This window comes from Chenopodium quinoa, unplaced genomic scaffold, assembly GCF_001683475.1.
Source record: "Chenopodium quinoa cultivar QQ74 unplaced genomic scaffold, ASM168347v1, whole genome shotgun sequence".
NCBI lineage: Eukaryota > Viridiplantae > Streptophyta > Magnoliopsida > Caryophyllales > Amaranthaceae > Chenopodium > Chenopodium quinoa.
This window is the reverse complement of record NW_018743476.1, coordinates 1,765,209-1,783,180: the sequence shown is the minus strand read 5'-3', so window position 1 is coordinate 1,783,180 and position 17,972 is coordinate 1,765,209. Positions and strand designations below refer to the sequence as shown.

Here is a 17,972-nt window from a genome sequence, read left to right as displayed (position 1 = left end):
GAGAGTTAATTAAAGTGAGTGGAGAGATAAAGGTGGTCCCCCCCACTTGCAAATATGGAGGGGAAATCTGATTTTTTTTTGGAGGGGTTTGTTTCCCCACCCCCCCAAATTTTCACAAAAAAATTTGATTTTGGGAAATTTAAAATTCCCTATAACTTTAAAAAAAAAAAAAGTTAAAAACCAAGTATTCTAATTTCATTACAGCATTTATGAGGCTTATAAATAGCAGCCTCCATCATTCATAAAGCATTGAATGCTTCTCAATAATTACATAACAATGTTTGTTCAAAAGCTAGCTGAATTTCACCAAAAGTTAGCACTAATTACATACGTTTAGCCCATAAACAACCCAAGAAATTACTCCTAATCTAAAATTAGTGCTAAACTGAAGTTAATCATCAAATCATCAAGGCATCAGCTTGAGGGCAACATCATCTCATCATAAACCTTCATCAGCCCACCCCCCTTCACCATCTACAGCAATCTACAAGTGAACAAAAGAAACAAAAGACATGGCAGCAATAGATGAAGACCCTTTTTTCGACATTGAACACTTAATTTCAGAGGAAGAAATTGCAGAAATGTACTACGACTATGAAGAGCAGATGCAAGATGCAGATTTTGAAGCATACAGCTCAGACAATGAGAACATGCAAGAAGAGGCAGAAATAGAAGACACAACCATTAACAACAACAATCAAACTCAGCAAGATGAAACACAAGCATCATTGTTTGAAGAAGGGACTCACCAACCAAACAGAAAACAGCTTAACATGCATCAAAAGAGAGAGATTGTGGATGCAATGCTATTGAAAATGCAAGATGGTAACCTACCAAGAGGTTACAAGGTAGAATTATCAATCAAGTTCAAGGTTCATAAATCAACAATCACAAGACTTTTCAATGAAATAAAAAGGCAGATGGCAGAAGGGAATTTGATTGATGTCAGGTCCAAAAAGATAGGCAGGACAGGTCCAAAGCCAATGGAATTTTCTGATAAATTCCTACAGTCAGTCCCACTACACTTAAGACAGACAGAAAGATCATATGCTGCAGCACTCAACATTTCACATGTTACTCTTCATTATTTGAATAAAAAGGGGAGAATCAAAATACACACAGCAAGCAGCAAGCCAGCACTAACATCAGATCACAAGGTGGCAAGAATGAAGTGGGTTTTGTCTCACATAAACCCAATCCAAGGGAATGAGAACCCCACATTTGATGATATGAAGTATTCCATCCACATTGATGAGAAATGGTTTTATCTAAACCCAGATAAAAGAAGATTTTATCTGCTACCAAGTGAGGAAGATCCCTATATGGCTCAACAATCAAGGAGGTTCAAATTAAAAGCTATGTTCATGGCCATTATAGGGAAGCCTCTTTATGGGACACATGGGGAACTCCTACATGATGGGAAATATGGGATATTCCCATTCACACAGTAAGAAAGGGCAAAGAAGTCAAGCAAAAACAGACCAGCTGGCTTATTGGTCATAAAAGCACTTCAAAATGTCAACAGAGATGCAATAAGGGACATGCTACTTAATAAAGTCATACCAGCAATAGTGTCAAAATGGCCAGCAAGTTTGCCCAAAAATGTGGTGATGCAATGGGATAATGCAAGGCCACATCAAATACCAAGAGATGAAGATTTCATTAAAGCAACACAAGCAAATGGATTTAACATTGAGTTTGTGTTCCAACCAGCACAATCACCAGATTTGAATGTGTTAGACTTAGGTCTGTTTAGATCTATTCAATCTTTGCAATATCAATCTTTTCCAAAGAATGTAGATGAACTTGTTAAAAAGGTCATTGAGTCTTATAACAATTTCAAAACAGAAGTAAACAAGTACATTTGGGTGACATTACAAAGATGCATGATCAAGATTCTAAAGGCAGAAGGAGGGAACAAGTACAAAATCCCACATATGAACAAGAAAAAGCTGGAGAATTTAGGCATTCTCCCAAATCAGATTGAAGTAGAAAGGAGTATAGTGGTGGAAGCTGTGGAATACCTGAACACAATGTTCAGGCCAGCACCCTAGGGAAATCATGAAGCAGAAACAGAAGACATGGAGGTAGATGTAGACTAATTACAAAGACACACAACAAACAACCACACACTGCCACACATAACCACTTAGGAGTGAAGAATGATATGTTAAATTTCACTTTTGTTTAGTTATTTTTGGGTACCAATCAATAGGTGGTTAGGTGTATTTTGTATGGTAGATTATTGAAATACACATGAAAGGCAGTGGTGGTTTAGTTCTAGTGCATTTGTAACAGGCTTTTTGTAGCCATATTTTCAAGTTAATGGAAGTACTCAATCACATGAATCCATCAGGAGATCATTTTATTTGTACACACAACCTTTCAAACATGGTTACCTCAACATCAATCACAATATAGTGATTGGTGGAGCTATACCTTTGTTCAAATAGTATTTCATAGGAGTCCCTTCATCATTTGGATTCAATTACAACACAAATAATGTAGAGCAAATGGGGATTGTTCAATAATAACAAAAAGGGGTATGTCAAGGGAACTCCATTACAAAATGTTCTCTACACTATGATCATTGAGAACATTTTTCACACAACAACCCAAACACCCAAATCAAGAAACCATAAAAAAGGATCATCATTCAACAACCAAATTCCCATATGCCATATGCCATGATTACAACATCAACCAATCATTATCCAACTCATAAAATGCATCATTAGCCAACTCATAAAATGCATCAACAAACCATCAAACACCCCAAAACAATGTATCTAACATAGAAGGCAACCAAACCAGAAAGAAATCCCAGTCCTCACCAAAATCCAACATAATATCCAACAATCAAAGGACAGAAGCACCAAAACCATGTACAACATAATATCCAACATAAAAAGGACAGAAAGCACCAAAACCATATCCAACATAATATCCAACATAAACAGGACAGAAGCACCCAATCCATATCCATCGTAATATCCAACATAAACAGGACAGAAGCACCAAACCCATATCCATCAAAATATCCAACAGTAACAGGACAAAAGCACCAAAACCATATCCATCAAAATATCCAACATTAACAGGACATAATCAGCAACACCATGTCCATCAAAATATCCAACATTAACAGGACAAAATCACCAACACCACATACAACATCACAACACAACAACGCCACCACAACATAATCAAATATAACCACAGAGTATATGTGCATAACATAACCACCATAAACAATTCATGTCACAAGCATACACAATCAACTTAAAAATAAGACTCAATAACAAAAATTAAACAAGTTAGGGTTAGGAAGCGTTACGAGTGCATCTACTCAGAGGGTTGAACTGTAGGGTTCATCCGCCTCACATAGCACGTCACAACAGGAACAGAACAAGAGGGCACTTCTGGTTTCTTGGCTGGAGGTTCCTTATCAGGCTCCTCATCAGAAGACAGCACAATCAACTCATGGTCAGGGAGGCCACGCATCCTTCTCAGAGCAACACGCGCGGCCTTCCTAGTAGCCTTAACTCTTGGGGGTGGCCTTTTCCTCTTAGATCTAGGCTTAGTGGGCACAACATCACTGCCCTCACCTTGCTCAGCAACCAGATCTACAGCCATCTTAGAGAAATCAAGCGATTTACGACGGGACTCACCAACACCCTCCTCCTTCTTCGCTTTTTCTTCCTCGTCGAGGCTTTTGAGGACTTGACCAAGGGCTCTGTAAGTGTACAGAGTACAGTACGGACCCGTCTCACTAGACTCGTAAAATTCACGAGGAAAAGAAGATCCAACCTCGAAGCAGTGCATGAAATTTAGGATCAAATTCTCCTCTCCCTTGTCATCCGTAGCCATATATGCATCCTTAAGAGGATCTAAGTTCAACATTTTTATGGAGGGACTCTGATTGAGAAAGAAAGAAGAAGAGGAGAGTAGATCTGGAGTGAAAAATAGAGAAAATCGGAAGAACAGAGGAGAGAGAATAACCTAGAAGATGAACTAGGGTTCATCTTATGAACTCTCCAGAACATATAGGGAGCACGAATCATCAGCAATTAATTTGGGTAGTTGGGAAGTTGTGTAAATGAAGAGAGAGGAGGGGAATTGGAAGATAAAAGGAGGGAACAATTAGATTAGGTGAATCTGATTAGTTTAGGTTAAATTAGATTAGGATATTATAATGGTGTTGATTAAAAAATAAAACAATTATAATTAAGGGTAAAATTGTAATTTTTCCCTTTTCTTTTATACTAAAAATAGAAACAAAATGGAAAGTTGCACATAACCCCGAGCGGACAAAAATGGCAAAAATTGAAAATAACTATTAACGGACGGACGTAGTATATAATTAGTCCCGTATTTGCGCAGTTAAGTTTTCACCCATCTTAGAGAGTGTAATGTGTATGTAGCAGTAGGCCAGTAGCCACCTAAATTTCAATTTCCAATTCTAATTTCAATTTGAGTAGTGAGTCCCTGAAAATCAAGCATTCAACAATGGCGAATCAACTCTACGGCCACCAAAAACAATCCTCCAGCATCTACAATTCCTCTTCAAGATCCGCCATTGATGCATACCATCCAGAACAACAACAACCATCTTCCCTTCGAACCTCTTCTCGCTACCTCTTCGACCCTCACTCTCTCTCCTGTGACCCTCCTTCCTCTTTCTATCGAACTACTCCTTCCGATTCTCATCCTCTTCGCTACTCCTCCTCTGACCGCCACTCTCTCTCCTCCATTGACAACCTTGGACTCACCTCTGCTGCTTCCAGAATGTACGTTCCTACTGCTACTTCCACCTCTTTGTGGCCTTCTTTCGACGCTTCTTCTACTCTCAGTAAGCGCCCTTCTAAAGGTTAGCAATCATATCTTCTTTAGATCTTGTCTTCAATTTTGAGCATTGTTTAGGGCTTTGAAGTTGTACCACATTCAATGGCAATGGCAACTGCAATTACAATTGCGGAAATTGAACTTCGACAATAATTAGCTTTGAAATTTACTTGTATTAATGTTTTTTGTGTTTGTGAAGCTATTGCTTAGGTTGAAAACTTGAAACGATGAATGCGCTTTTTTGAATACCTTGATAATTCGTCATAATTTTAGTCTTGAAGTAGCTGGAAGTAGCTGGAACGCCCCTTTTTTTTAATGTGTATGTGTATATGTAATTACTGGATTGATGTTGAACATTTTATGTATGCAGTAATTCATAGGTTTGTCAATCTTATTGCTTATTGGAGCTTTGATGGTGATTTAACTATGTTGGGAACGTTGTTGGGTAGAAGGTTTAGTTTAGGTTTTCGCTGCTTTTATCTCTTTGGTACAATTGGTATAATGTATTTATTAGTAAATGGTTCACTTGTGTTAGCCCCCGTCTCAAGTTATTTACTTGCTCCAGCTGACTTTACACAGTCTCCTGAATACATTGACCATGAATTATTTTGTTTTATGTAACATTATAAAGTAAAAATTGTCATAATTTGAAAATAAATGCTGAAATAACTTAGATCATATGGAGTAAGTAATTTAGTATAGACATTCTCTTTGGGAGTTGTGTTTTTCTTGCTGGTTAGTGTGGTCACTAGTTCTTTCTATGAACCTTTTAGGTGTGGAATGATATGTTATTTAAAGGATTGCAGTTTCTTTTTTGTGATTGTTAAGTGTGTACAATGACTACAATTATTCTCTACTTAAATATAGGTTCGTCAAGGTTTCCCTTCATCTAGATTGGGAAGATTTACTTTATATGTTTGAAATCTGAACTTTAATGCTAAGATATGAACCATATTTCAAGTGGAAAAAGAAAAAAAATGGTTGCCTGATCCCTAAATCAAATGGACCCAAAACCAAGTTCCGTAATAAACTGATTAAACAAGTAATCGCTTAGAATGTTTGTTGCAAAAGAATAAGAATGGGCGTCTTATTTCCCGTGGTTGGTATTTTATGCTAAGTTTGTATTTTTACATCCGTGGTTGTCTTGTGGTGTTATAAAACCTTCCATCTATGAGTTATATATGGGGCCGTAATAGATTGGATGAGTGGAAAGTTGCTGTCTCCTCTTTGGCTCACATCAGATTTATGGCTGAATAACACTAGGTGTTAGGTTATGTTAAATGGGCTAAGGTACCTATTCATTATACAGGTACACACTTTGGTCAAAACCTAATGTGAAGAATGCCGTAACAATGTCTATTTTGGGGCCTTGGGGGATAACTTCATGAAATGATAATTTAATTATATAGTTAGAATTGGAGAACAAAATTTGCTATGAAAAATTATATAAAGAGGATTGAGCCATGGCTATGTTTCTGCCAATTGTCATTTTCTCTATGTAACATTAATAGATGGTTATATTCAAGGTGAGATATTACAGTGTTTGTTGCTTGCAGGTAATATTGTGTTTTTAGACTTCTAGGCTTAGTGATAAATTAGAGAGATAGGGGTATACGTTAGAATCTTGAGGTTTATACTTATTTAATGTGAAACTAATTACATGGAGTGCCAATTTAATGTCTAGAGTGAGTCAAATGAAGATGTATACAGTGCAACTGTAAGGAATTCCCATCAGTTAGCTCTATAAGTACTTGATTCGGTTCTACACAAGAATAGAGATATTTACCAATATATCAATCACGATAAGTGTGGGTGGCTCAAATCAAGAGTTGCAAGTGGAATATGGTGTGACTGTAGCTCAGCTTTATGATTGTAGGAAAAATCTTTTGGATGACTATTAGTCTAGCATGGGACCATGGGTTGATTGTTGAGTGAAGCACATACATATGTCAGAGATGGATGTATGGGATAGAAATCTTAATGTGGATATTCAGTGTAAGGTTTAAGATGTGGATAGGTGGAGTAAGTATGAAAGCACTTATGGAATTCATAGAATTGAATGGAAGAAGATGATCTTTGTCGGCAACCACCAGAGATAGAATCTTTGGTAGATGTGTTAGCAGATCTCACGTTGAAGATGCTTGAAGGGATTTAAAGGAGGGGAAAAAGGGGCTAAATGATCGTAATGTTGAAGATGCTTGGTGGGAATTAATGAAAATGCAGATATTGTCTCCCTGTTGTATCATTGCTCGGATTAAATATGGTATAATCTGATGACATTGGTGAACCAGGTGCTTATTCCATGTCATTGTAGGGGTTGTGCTGTATTGCCACAAAAATGGCAGAAAGTTTGATGTGGGTGTGACATTGCTTATAAGTTTTTCCTCAAGCTATTATTTGGCAGATTGACCATATTAATGCCTCTCTTAGATATGAGTTGAGAAGAAATCTAAAAATTACTTAGTGAGTTTGCAAAAGTTTCTAGGCTTTTGGTGGATGGTGGTTAGGTCCTTTGTTACATGGAATCGACATTTCCCCCTCCATATCTCTGTCGACCTTACCCTGCACGGGTATGAAATCAGGGTCCGAACCAACTTTTTACACTCGGACATGACATTGAAGAAAAAAGAGAGAATTAAGTTCAAAGCTTTGCAACTTTCAATGGCTTCTTCCCGACATTTCTAAGTTTTTCTCTCTTTTTTTCTCATGTGCATGTGATAAAAGTATCTTAGTTTTTTATCTCTCCCCTCTCTTGTTCACATAGCCACTCGTAAGTCACTTTAAAAGTTTTTTATTTTTATTATATTATTTATTTATTTATGCTAGTGGTGGCTAGGTTTTTGATTCATTATGTGAGTGGACTTAAATCTAGTCAACAACTTTATTCCTCTTTTACTCCATTTTATTTTGTTAACTCATATTAAATGATAACTATTAGTTTATTACTATTATTTTTTAACGAAGTATCTAATTTTTTTTTATTTTATATTTACATATCTCGTACTCGTAACTGTGTTCGAAATCAGGACAAAGTTCCCGTGTCTTATTTATAGAAAATGCCTTACCAGACACTCGGATCCGTACCCATACCCGACTCTCCTAACTGAGTCCATGTAACATAGGTTAGGTCTTTAAACTGTAATGCTAAAATATATTTGTTTTGATGGGAGGTGTGACATGAAAACAAAGATAATCTTTAATGAAGTTGGTTTAATACTATTGCAAATGGTAATGTCACATGTTTGAGTTATTGTAAATTTGTCCACTGATGAATGTTTTAGCTTGATCTTGCAGTCTCTAACTCTAGCTAGAAATTATCTTGAGCTGTCTCTTAAGATTGCATCTGGAGTTTCTTGTTATGTTATCTGTTGATGTCCCTTACAATATGTAGTGCTACAGATGAAGTGTGTTGAAAATTTTCAAAGGATGATTTCCACCTTAGATTAGAGCTTTTGCAGATAATTTCTAGCTAGAGTTAGAGCTTTTTTATGGTTAAATTTCTCCCCACTTAGCTACAATAAGGGTTGTAGGGAGAACTGTAAGGAATAATCCTTTATGATATAGATTATGTTTCACGAGGAGATCATTAAAAACCACTCTTTTTTACATTCATTTTGTCATCGTTGTGTAAGACACAAAGGCATGTTCGATTTATCTCAAACCTATACTTCGTAATGTGCGAGTTGTAGGTTGGAGGAAATACATCTCATTCATTTGGATATAAATAGCAGGATTTTAAAAATCATTCTACCCTTATAATTTATAGTTTGAATTTTGAAATGGTGCCAAACTAGCTTTTCTATGGTATATGCACTAAACGTCTTTCATGGGGTCTCTTGGATTATAGAGATGCTGAATGTCTATTGGGTGGTGTCAATGGTTATTCTATTTGTGAGGATTCTGCTCCTTTGGCATGTATATTGGTTCCTTGCCATTTCTTTATATTCCCTTTGTCCTCAAGTTATTGTCCTCTTAGCATTGGGCATGCATATTAAGATGGATGGTTCCACATTGTGTGAGGTATAAAGGAAGAGAGTGAGATAGTGTTGGGGCCCTTATCATGGGTTGCATGAATTAAGTGAGATGGATCTTCCATTTAAGGTAAGATGCTAAATGTTTGAAGACCAAAAAAATGCTATGTAGGACAATTATTAGAGAATAGGTGGTATATAATATAATAATAAATAAAATATTCTTACTCTGACATAGCGGACAATCTCTCTTTCTCCATCTCTCCTATATTCTGTAATATATGCCTTTTTCTTGTATATATTTAAACTTTTCTTATAATACAATTCTATCTTTTTTTTCTATCTGATTAGTTCTTACTTTAAAGCTATTTGAAGTTATATAGTAACACACATATTGTGGTTTTTTTGTTTATACTCATATTATCTACTAAAGCTCTCTACGATCATCCTGTTCTGGGTGCCCATATGATTGGGCAAAATGAGGCTTGGTTTACTTCTGATTTTTTGGCCAAGCGCCCTAGATTGGAGAGTGCAAGCAATTTACCAATTTATCCACAAAGACCTGGAGAAAAGGACTGCTCGTACTATATGCTTACTAGAATCTGTAAGTTTGGAGATAATTGCAAGTTTGATCACCCTATCTGGGTTCCTGCAGGTGGAATTCCTGATTGGAAAGAGGTGAATCTTTGATACTTATCAAGTATATTATTTCTACTGTTTATTATAATTTAATACGCTTATTATATTTATATTTATATAATGGGTATTAGCATTGTAGTATCAGCCTGGCTAAATAATTTTAGAAAATAAAATAAGAGGGTGGTAACTTTATGCTTATTATTCAGAACTATTCAACTATAATTTGTGTAGCAATCTCCTTTACTCCCAACATTTAGAATTGTGTCAGCCAGTCAAAGACTGGATATGTTACATTATATTTGCTAAATTATATATTTTGTAACTATAACACAGTCCTATACTTTCTTCTTTTTCTTCTTCTTCTTCTTTTTTTTTTTTTTTCTTCTCTAGTGAGCTTATCCTTCTCGATTCAAGCTGTGCTTTGCTGGTTGCAAAATGTTACATTTGTTACCCAACACTACTTGGAGCATTGATAAAAATTCAGTGTTCTAGCAATATGATTCTCTTACATTTCACAATTATTCCTCCTTTCATTCTCTAAACTACGAGTATCAATTAGTGGAGGGGCATATTTAAGAACACTGTTACTTTCTTTCCTTGAAAGATTGAAATACAACTAATCAATTGGGTACTCTAATAGAAAACAAAGGAAACTTTTTTTTTTTTTTTTAAAAAAGCATATGAAAAAGCTATATGCAAACCTATTTGTGATGCTATAATTTCGAATTATATCATAATAGTTGCTAATCCATTTTTTTCCGTAAAACCTTTTGTCTGACTAGATAGGAAATTCTTATGTTGCTTAATCTAGAAGTTTTGAGTTGGAGGGCATAAATTCATTTGGAAAATTTGTCTAGAATATGCCAACCTTTGCGTGATTAGCTCAAAATAAGTCAGGTTTTTAATTAACTCAAAATAAGTCAAGTTTTTAATTAACTCAAAATAAGTAAACTTTTAAAGGGTATTTTCTTTCAATAGGTCCAATGATCTACAACCTACTAAACAAGTCAAAGCAATTTTTTAATTTTTTTAATTAAAAGTTAATTATAATTAAATTAAACAAACAATTTAAAAAAAATCTTCAAAAAAAAAATAAAATCCCAGTCACTCCCCTTCCCCACCGATCCATCACTGCCTCCTCCTCTCTGGCGGCGCCGGCGACCCAACCCTCATCCATTTCCCCACCCACGACACCCCCTTCCCGGCTCCTTTCTCGCTTCCCGCACCCTCACACCACCCCCTCCCTCAAAAATCAAACCCTTAAACCAACCTAGTTTATCTCGTGAGGAAGGTTCTTGATAGGCAAGTGTGATTCTTGTGAAACTTCAAAAAAACGAATTCATTCCCGTAATTTGTGCGATGAATTTCCGGCGAACTAGAGCGAAAGAGAAAGAGGTAGGGGTGAGCATAAAATATGGGTACCCGATTCTGAAACCGGAACTGGTTGAGACCCGGTGGGTCCATGATAGGACGTCGTCAACCTATCAAGAAATAAGACCTAACTCGATCCTACTAAACTAGTAGCAAGGGCAAGAAAGGGTCGAACCCATGAGAGGCGTTGAATCAACCACCAAATGTTATTGTTTAAACAAGCTAGATTAAGTCGGGGGTTTTAAGTTGGTATTACGTCACACTATTCTAATTCAAATCAACTAATTCTAAGAGGTGATTAACAATATTAAGAAGGCCTAGGGCATGGGTTACACCACTCAACTTCATCACGGACCACAAGTAGCATGCATAGAAATGGTGATTTAGGGGATAAATTAGGGGAAGTTATCAAATGCACCCAACTACTCTCTCAAGCTAGAGGGATTACTTGACATCACAACCATAACCTACTCTCGTGATTATGGGCAAGAAACAAGTGTTAAAACATCCTCACGATAACATGCAAATTCCCTTGACTAGAAATTCCTATTCTCATGGCAAATCAAGTCAATCAAGCATAAGGGAGCTTCCTCAAGTTCATCTCTCGATCCTTCGTTGAGGAAGCTAGATAAATAATTCAAGCAATGGCCAATTACAAGAATTAACAATGAAACCTCTTAAACTCAACTAATTAACACCCCACAATTAACAAATTAGTACATGCAACAAGTGTTGGTGATTACATTGAGGGTTCACCCAAACCCTAGAAATTAGACTACTCACAATCCATGGAAGTTAAAGCAATTAAAGATTTCAAGGAATTCATGAACAAATTAAAACTAAGAATTAAGTAGAATCTAACAATTAAACATGCAAAGAACAACCAAACAATTAATAAAAAGCAAGAATTAAAGATAGAAGAGAGAAAGAAAGAGTAAGAAAAATTACTAGAAACTTCAATAATTGACTAACAATGGTGGAACTTGTCTTCTACAATGATTGGATTGAAAACCTTCAAAACAAGAACTAAAATCTATGCTAATTTGAGGATTTTTGTGTTTCAAACTAAGAGGAGTATGAAAATCTGGAAAAAAAATTGGGAACCCCTCTAAAATGGTCCAAAGGGGCTATTTATATTACCCCCTAAAATAAGAGGACGGAGAAAACAAGAAACGGGTAAACTGTAGGTCTGCACGGACGTGCTGAAGTTGGCACGTCCGTGCAGACCAAGGCAGAAACTCAGTTTAAGACGACCTGCTGCAGCACGGGCGTGCACCTTTGGCACGTCCGTGCTGCATCATCTGCACGGACGTGCAATATTTGGCACGTCCGTGCAGGCCTTGGCAGAAAGATGGGTTCAGGTCTGCACTCCTGCACGGACGTGCAACATCTTGCACGGCCGTGCAGGGTCTTCTGGGCCCTTTTCTTCGTGTTTTCTTCTACGATGCTCTTGTACTTGGATTCTTTCCATCATTTCCTTGCTTCTAACCTCGGTTTGGTAACCATGGGCTTCATTTGGTCGTCTTTGGACCTAAAATCTCAACAAAAACACTAACAACCCGTGAAGCATAGGATGCACAAAAATTGCATAATAATAGGGTAAAAGTGAACCAAAACACAAATTTGTTCAGGTAAACTAGGTTCAAATACGCCCTAAAACCGCATAAAATAGCAAGTTATCAAATCCCCCCAAGCTAAGCTTTTGCTCGTCCTCGAGCAAACTAGTCATGACAAAACAAATAGAGGGAACTAACTTGTTATAGAAGGTTGAAGCAAAAGTTAAACCAAGAAAGGGTAGGCATACACAATAAACCGAACGATCACTTTTAGCAAAAGTGAGAAGCCGTTTAAACCTACAAGTCGCCTAGTAGGACGAGTCCATCTCTCGTGAGGGTTTCCAAAGAGAATCACCCACAACTCCCACAAACACAACACACGATTTTTTTTTTTTTTTTTATAGCCCAAGTCAACTCATCGGGATGTGATTCAAAAGCAAGACAAGTGAACAACATTCAAAAATCAACATCATAATAATGTACACATGAGTTAGAGACCAAGAAGGATGCTGAACAAGATTGCAATGGAACACTTCCTTAGGCTTTTTACTAGTTCATTAAAGCACATTTGCTCATTCCTAAGTCATAGCACATTTTTAATTTCGGTTATAAAATAGTGAAATACAAGTCCACCTCCCAAGATGCACAAACAAACTCCCTCCACTACACTCTACTATGAGATTTTTACAAGAGGAAACTAAAGATAAAGGGTGTGGGAGGCATCCACAAATTGACCTCAAAAGGGAAATGTAAAATTTTTTTTTCATAAGATAAAGCCCTTGAATTTGAGACTTTATTTATTTGCTCCGCCTTTTTTGACTGTTGAGCGGCATTTTTTTATTTATTTATTTATTTTTTTTTATTTAGAAATTGTGGTTTATTTTACCAATTTATTTAATAAACATAAACCTAATAAATCTCAAGCAAAGCTTTATTTTGGGAAGAGTGGAAGGCACACCAAGGGCACAAGGGACCGCAAATCAACTAAACATAACCTAATTCAAGTGTGCTTAGACAATTTCATGAACTTAATGTGCAAATGAACATTCATCGACTTTCATTTCATGTTCAAACCAAGGCAATCAAGTTTAATAAACTCCTATATGACTCCAACCCTTGCATACACTTTTTTCTCTCTTTTTTCATTTTTTTTAGAAACCAGGCTAAACTAGGCATAAAATAACTATACATCTAAATAAGGGATAGGAGAAGTATCCACAATGTAAGGGATTTGGATTTCAAAGGAAGCAATTTGGATTCAAAGGGTTTGGATGTTAGGGAAATGGGAATAGGGGCATGCAAATCAACATATACGTACGAGAACACAGCATGAACCAATGGTAAATGAGAAAATACTCCCCCCCAAGCTATCATAAACATTGTCCCCAATGTTGAAACAATATAAGCACAAAGAGAAGGGGAAGGAGATACTAACTCATTGGTTCGGGCCCCCTTGGGAGCTCGAACCCCCGGGGTAGAGATGCTGATATACATTGCGGAAGTCGCCCAATTCCGTTCGAAGACCCTCAAAGCTTGACCTTATTCCGTCGAAAGAAGTCCTCAAGTCTTCATTTGACTTCCTCATGGTCTCAAACTCGGAAGTCATGCGGGCGAAGTTCGCATTCATATTAGCCATCTGCTGCTCGAAGGTGAGGAATGGGTTGCCTTCACCCATGCCCTGACCTTGGTACCCCTCTTGGTACCCTTGTTGGAACTCGTACTGCTGGTGAAATTCTGGTTGTTGCTGAAATTGTTGTTGTTGATGATGTTGTTGTTGTTGATGCTGTTGTTGTTGATGCTGTTGTTGTTGCTCTTGCTGCTCTTGCCCTTGTTCCTCTCCCTCTTGACCGGGAGCCCAAGGGAAGTCCCTCTCAAAGATCCAGTTCGCCTGGTTGTAGATGGCGGTGGCCTCGGGGTCGGGTAAGTAGGCATAGGGGCGCCTACTCACCAACCACAAATAGGGGTGGTTCCCCTCTACATCCGTGAGCCATTTCATGGCTCTCAGCGACTGCATATCCAACTGTGTTGGACCTGGAACAACCTGCTCTTCTGCAAAATCAAGGTTAAGAGCAGCAGCAATTATAGTAATCATACCACCTATGGTGATGTTGCCTGATCCTGTGGCAACATCTTCTAGGTGGTCCATAAACCAAGACCCCACATTTAAACTCGTACTACCCTCACTCAGATGCCATAGAAAGTAAAGCTCTCGAGTAGACACGACACCTGAACTGTCTCCCCTAGCAAAAGCTGTGTTCGCTATGGTACGCTGGGCGATCCTAAAGGCAGGGTGAATAATGGCTGTGGCCTTATCAGTTCTAGGGTTATACCCAAACAGCCCTGTGATTCTTCTCCAAAATTCACCCGCCATATAGTTACGGGGTTGCCTATCCTTAGGCCCCATAGTTCCAGAAACAGGCCACCCGAAAGCTTGGTTAACTCTCGCTACGGACATTCTATGTTGGGCATTCATGAGCTGGAAGGTCATGTAACGGGGGGATCTTGTGGTGTCACGGTGCACACAAAGGGAGGAGAGGAATTCTAGGGTCAGTCTCCTATAGGTTAAGGCATGTAACTCTAGCCAAGAACCTAGGTCGGCTTCCTCGAATAACATTGTGATGTCAGCTCCTACCCCTAAGGCGTCCGCCACCTCACTATCATAGAATTTGGTGGGCTTGACCCGCCTCCTACTGATTTTAAGGAAATTGGCCGAAAAGGCCTGGTCAGCGAAAACTATTCCCATTGTGTCCACTTGCGGTGGATCAACGGGAGGAGGAGGCGATGGGTTCCTAAATCTAAGGGAAGAGGTGTTTCGGGATTGGTTTCTTCTTGACATGGTTGTTTTTATTTTGTTTTATTTAGAATGACTAAACCCGCCACACAAAGAGATCAAGACACTAAACCAATTCACCAGGTAATTTTAAGGTCAACAACCCAAGACTTAGCCACACCAAAGGACACCACAAAGAATAATCCACACAATCACAAAAACTCACAAAACCTAAACAATTAATCCTCACAATATTCAATTAAACCCATAATGCTTTACATAAAAGCACAAATACTCAACAACTATCAATTCAACCAAGATTGCAAGCAAAAATAAGCACAAAACAACAAGTTTCAAGTATGGAAATAGTAAGTGGAAGGAACGATTATACCGAGCTTAACGTGGGTGTAAAACCCGCAAATGAACCTTCCTAGCCTTCCTTTCCCCTGCTTGAACCTTTTCCTTCAACCAATTGTTAAAATTTCAATCCAAAAGAAAACCCCCAAATTGATTTTTTTCTTCTTAGGGTTTCGGTTAATGGGTGATTTTTGGGTTGAAGATTGGAGAAAGGAGTAGTATTTTGCGTTTTTGTTGAAAAGGAGTGTTGATTATGGTGGGAAATGTTGAATTTTGGGTGAGAATTTGAGTGTTTGAGGGTTGAGAGGAGGAGTAAGAGGGGTTAGAGAGAAGGAGGAGAACCGTGGGTTTGAGAGGAAGAACAAAAAAAATTGTGGCTTTTTTTCTTTTTTTTTTTTCGAGCAGTTTCGGCCTTAAATACTTGGTATGCACGGACGTGCAGCATTGGCACGGACGTGCAACTCAAGTCAGAACGTGCTTAACTAAAAGCACGGACGTGCCATTATCGGCACGGACGTGCTGCTTTTGGCACGGACGTGCTGTATCTTGCACGGACGTGCTTAACTTGGCAGAATACTTCTCAACTTTCTGCCTTCCTAAACACGGACGTGCCATTTTCAGCACGTCCGTGCTGATTGGCAGGCACGTTTACTCTCCCTTTTTTTTTTTTTTTATTTTTTTTTTTTTTAAGAAAAATTACTAAAATACTCGGGTTGCCTCCCGGAAGCGCTTCTTTATTGTCACTAGCTTGACCAGATTACGTTTTCAACCACGAGGGATATCAAATTCATCTAAATGAACTACCTTTGTTTCTTCTTGCACGAAACCATCGAAGTATGCTTTCAACCTTTGGCCATTAACTTTGAATGGTTCACCTTTGTCGTTGGAAATCTCAATGGCGCCATATGGGAATACCTTTGTAATGGTGAAAGGGCCACTCCATCTTGATTTTAGCTTTCCCGGAAACAACTTCAACCGGGAGTTAAATAGCAAGACCTTGTCACCCTCCTTGAACTCTCTCTTGTTGATGTGCTTGTCGTGCCATGCTTTGGTCTTCTCCTTGTAGATCTTTGCACTCTCATATGCATCTAACCTCAACTCTTCCAAGGCATGGAGGTCAAGCATCCTCTTTTCTCCAGCGGATTGGATATCAAAATTCAAGGTTTTGATAGCCCAGTGCGCACGATGTTCCAGTTCCACCGGTAGATGGCATGATTTCCCATAAACGAGCTTGTAAGGGGTGGTGCCAATAGGAGTCTTGAAGGCGGTGCGGTAGGCCCATAGAGCATCATCCAACCTTGATGACCAATCCTTCCTTGACCTATTCACCGTCTTCTCTAGTATCAACTTAATCTCCCTATTTGAAATTTCAGCTTGACCACTTGTTTGAGGGTGGTAAGCCAATGACACCTTGTGCCTCACTCCGTATTTTTCAAGGAGAGCCTTGAAAGATCGCTTTGCAAAGTGCGATCCTCCATCACTTATTACGGCACGTGGCACACCAAACCTAGGGAAAATGACTTTCTTGAACAACTTGACCACTACCTTAGCATCATTTGTAGGAGATGCAACCGCTTCAACCCACTTTGATACATAGTCGACGGCCACCAAAATGTATTTGTTCCCAAAAGAGGATGGGAAAGGTCCCATAAAATCTATTCCCCACACATCGAAAATTTCCAGCTCTAAAATGTTATTCAAAGGCATTTCATTCTTTCTTGACAAATTACCGGTCCTTTGACCTGGTCACAAGCTTTAACAACTCCCCATACGTCCTGGAACATAGAGGGCCAATAGAAACCGCATTGCAATATTCTCGCCAATGTCTTGTTAGCACTCATATGTCCTCCACAAGGTGAGGAGTGACACATTGTGATAACTTCATGAATTTCATCGTCGGGGACACACCTTCTAAAAAGACCATCAACACCTTGTTTGAAGAGCAAGGGGTCATCCCAAAAGTATTGGCGGACATCATGGAGGAACTTCCGCTTTTGTTGATAGGTGAGGTCGGGAGGAAGGATGGAGCAAGCCAAGTAATTTGCAATATCCGCAAACCATGGGGCCGGGGTTTGAATGATTGCGAATAATTGATCATCCGGGAATGAATCATCAATTGGCAAAGCTTCAATTTCACCTTCTACGATCGGTAGCCGTGAGAGATGATCGGCTACTACATTCTCGGCACCCTTCTTGTCCCGAATTTCTATATCGTAGTCTTGTAAGAGCAAGACCCACCTAATCATCCTTGGTTTAGCGTCCTTCTTGGACAGCAAGTACTTCAAAGCCGCATGGTCGGTGAAGACTATAACTTTGGAGCCCACCAAGTAAGACCTAAACTTTTCGATAGCATGGACGATGGCTAGGAGCTCTTTTTCAGTCGTTGTGTAGTTTCTTTGTGCTTCATCAAGAGTTTTGCTAGTGTAATAGATGGCATGGAGCTTTTTATCCTTCCTTTGCCCA

At 38.4% G+C, this 17,972-nt stretch overlaps 2 protein-coding genes across 3 annotated transcripts in view; both read left to right on the top strand.

Moving 5' to 3' along the window:
* The first annotated feature begins 512 nt into the window (after positions 1–512).
* Positions 513–2,054, top strand: LOC110739423. The gene is made up of 2 exons (XM_021919883.1): positions 513–1,447; positions 1,526–2,054. The coding sequence occupies exons 1-2, from the start codon at positions 513–515 to the stop codon at positions 2,052–2,054; spliced, it is 1,464 nt and encodes a 487-aa protein (XP_021775575.1).
* A 2,334-nt stretch (positions 2,055–4,388) lies between these two features.
* The window catches only part of LOC110739396 (zinc finger CCCH domain-containing protein 37-like), a 43,433-nt gene continuing 29,849 nt past the window's right edge, over positions 4,389–17,972 (top strand). Inside the window, exons 1-2 of one of the 2 annotated variants that reach the window (XM_021919856.1) lie at positions 4,389–4,870; positions 9,250–9,494. In XM_021919856.1, the coding sequence (XP_021775548.1) occupies positions 4,510–4,870; positions 9,250–9,494 (606 nt within the window). In that variant the 5' untranslated portion in view covers positions 4,389–4,509. The remainder of the gene's footprint in view (positions 4,871–9,249; positions 9,495–17,972) is intronic. The other variant, XM_021919857.1, reaches the window with a different exon arrangement.

Excerpts from the sequence above, each read along its gene's own strand:
- LOC110739423 (XM_021919883.1), top strand. The coding sequence starts at position 513 with ATGGCAGCAATAGATGAAGACCCTTTTTTCGACATTGAACACTTAATT. Across the intron at positions 1,448-1,525 it reads GGGATATTCCCATTCACACA|AGATGCAATAAGGGACATGC; the intron begins GTAAGAAAGGGC and ends AAATGTCAACAG.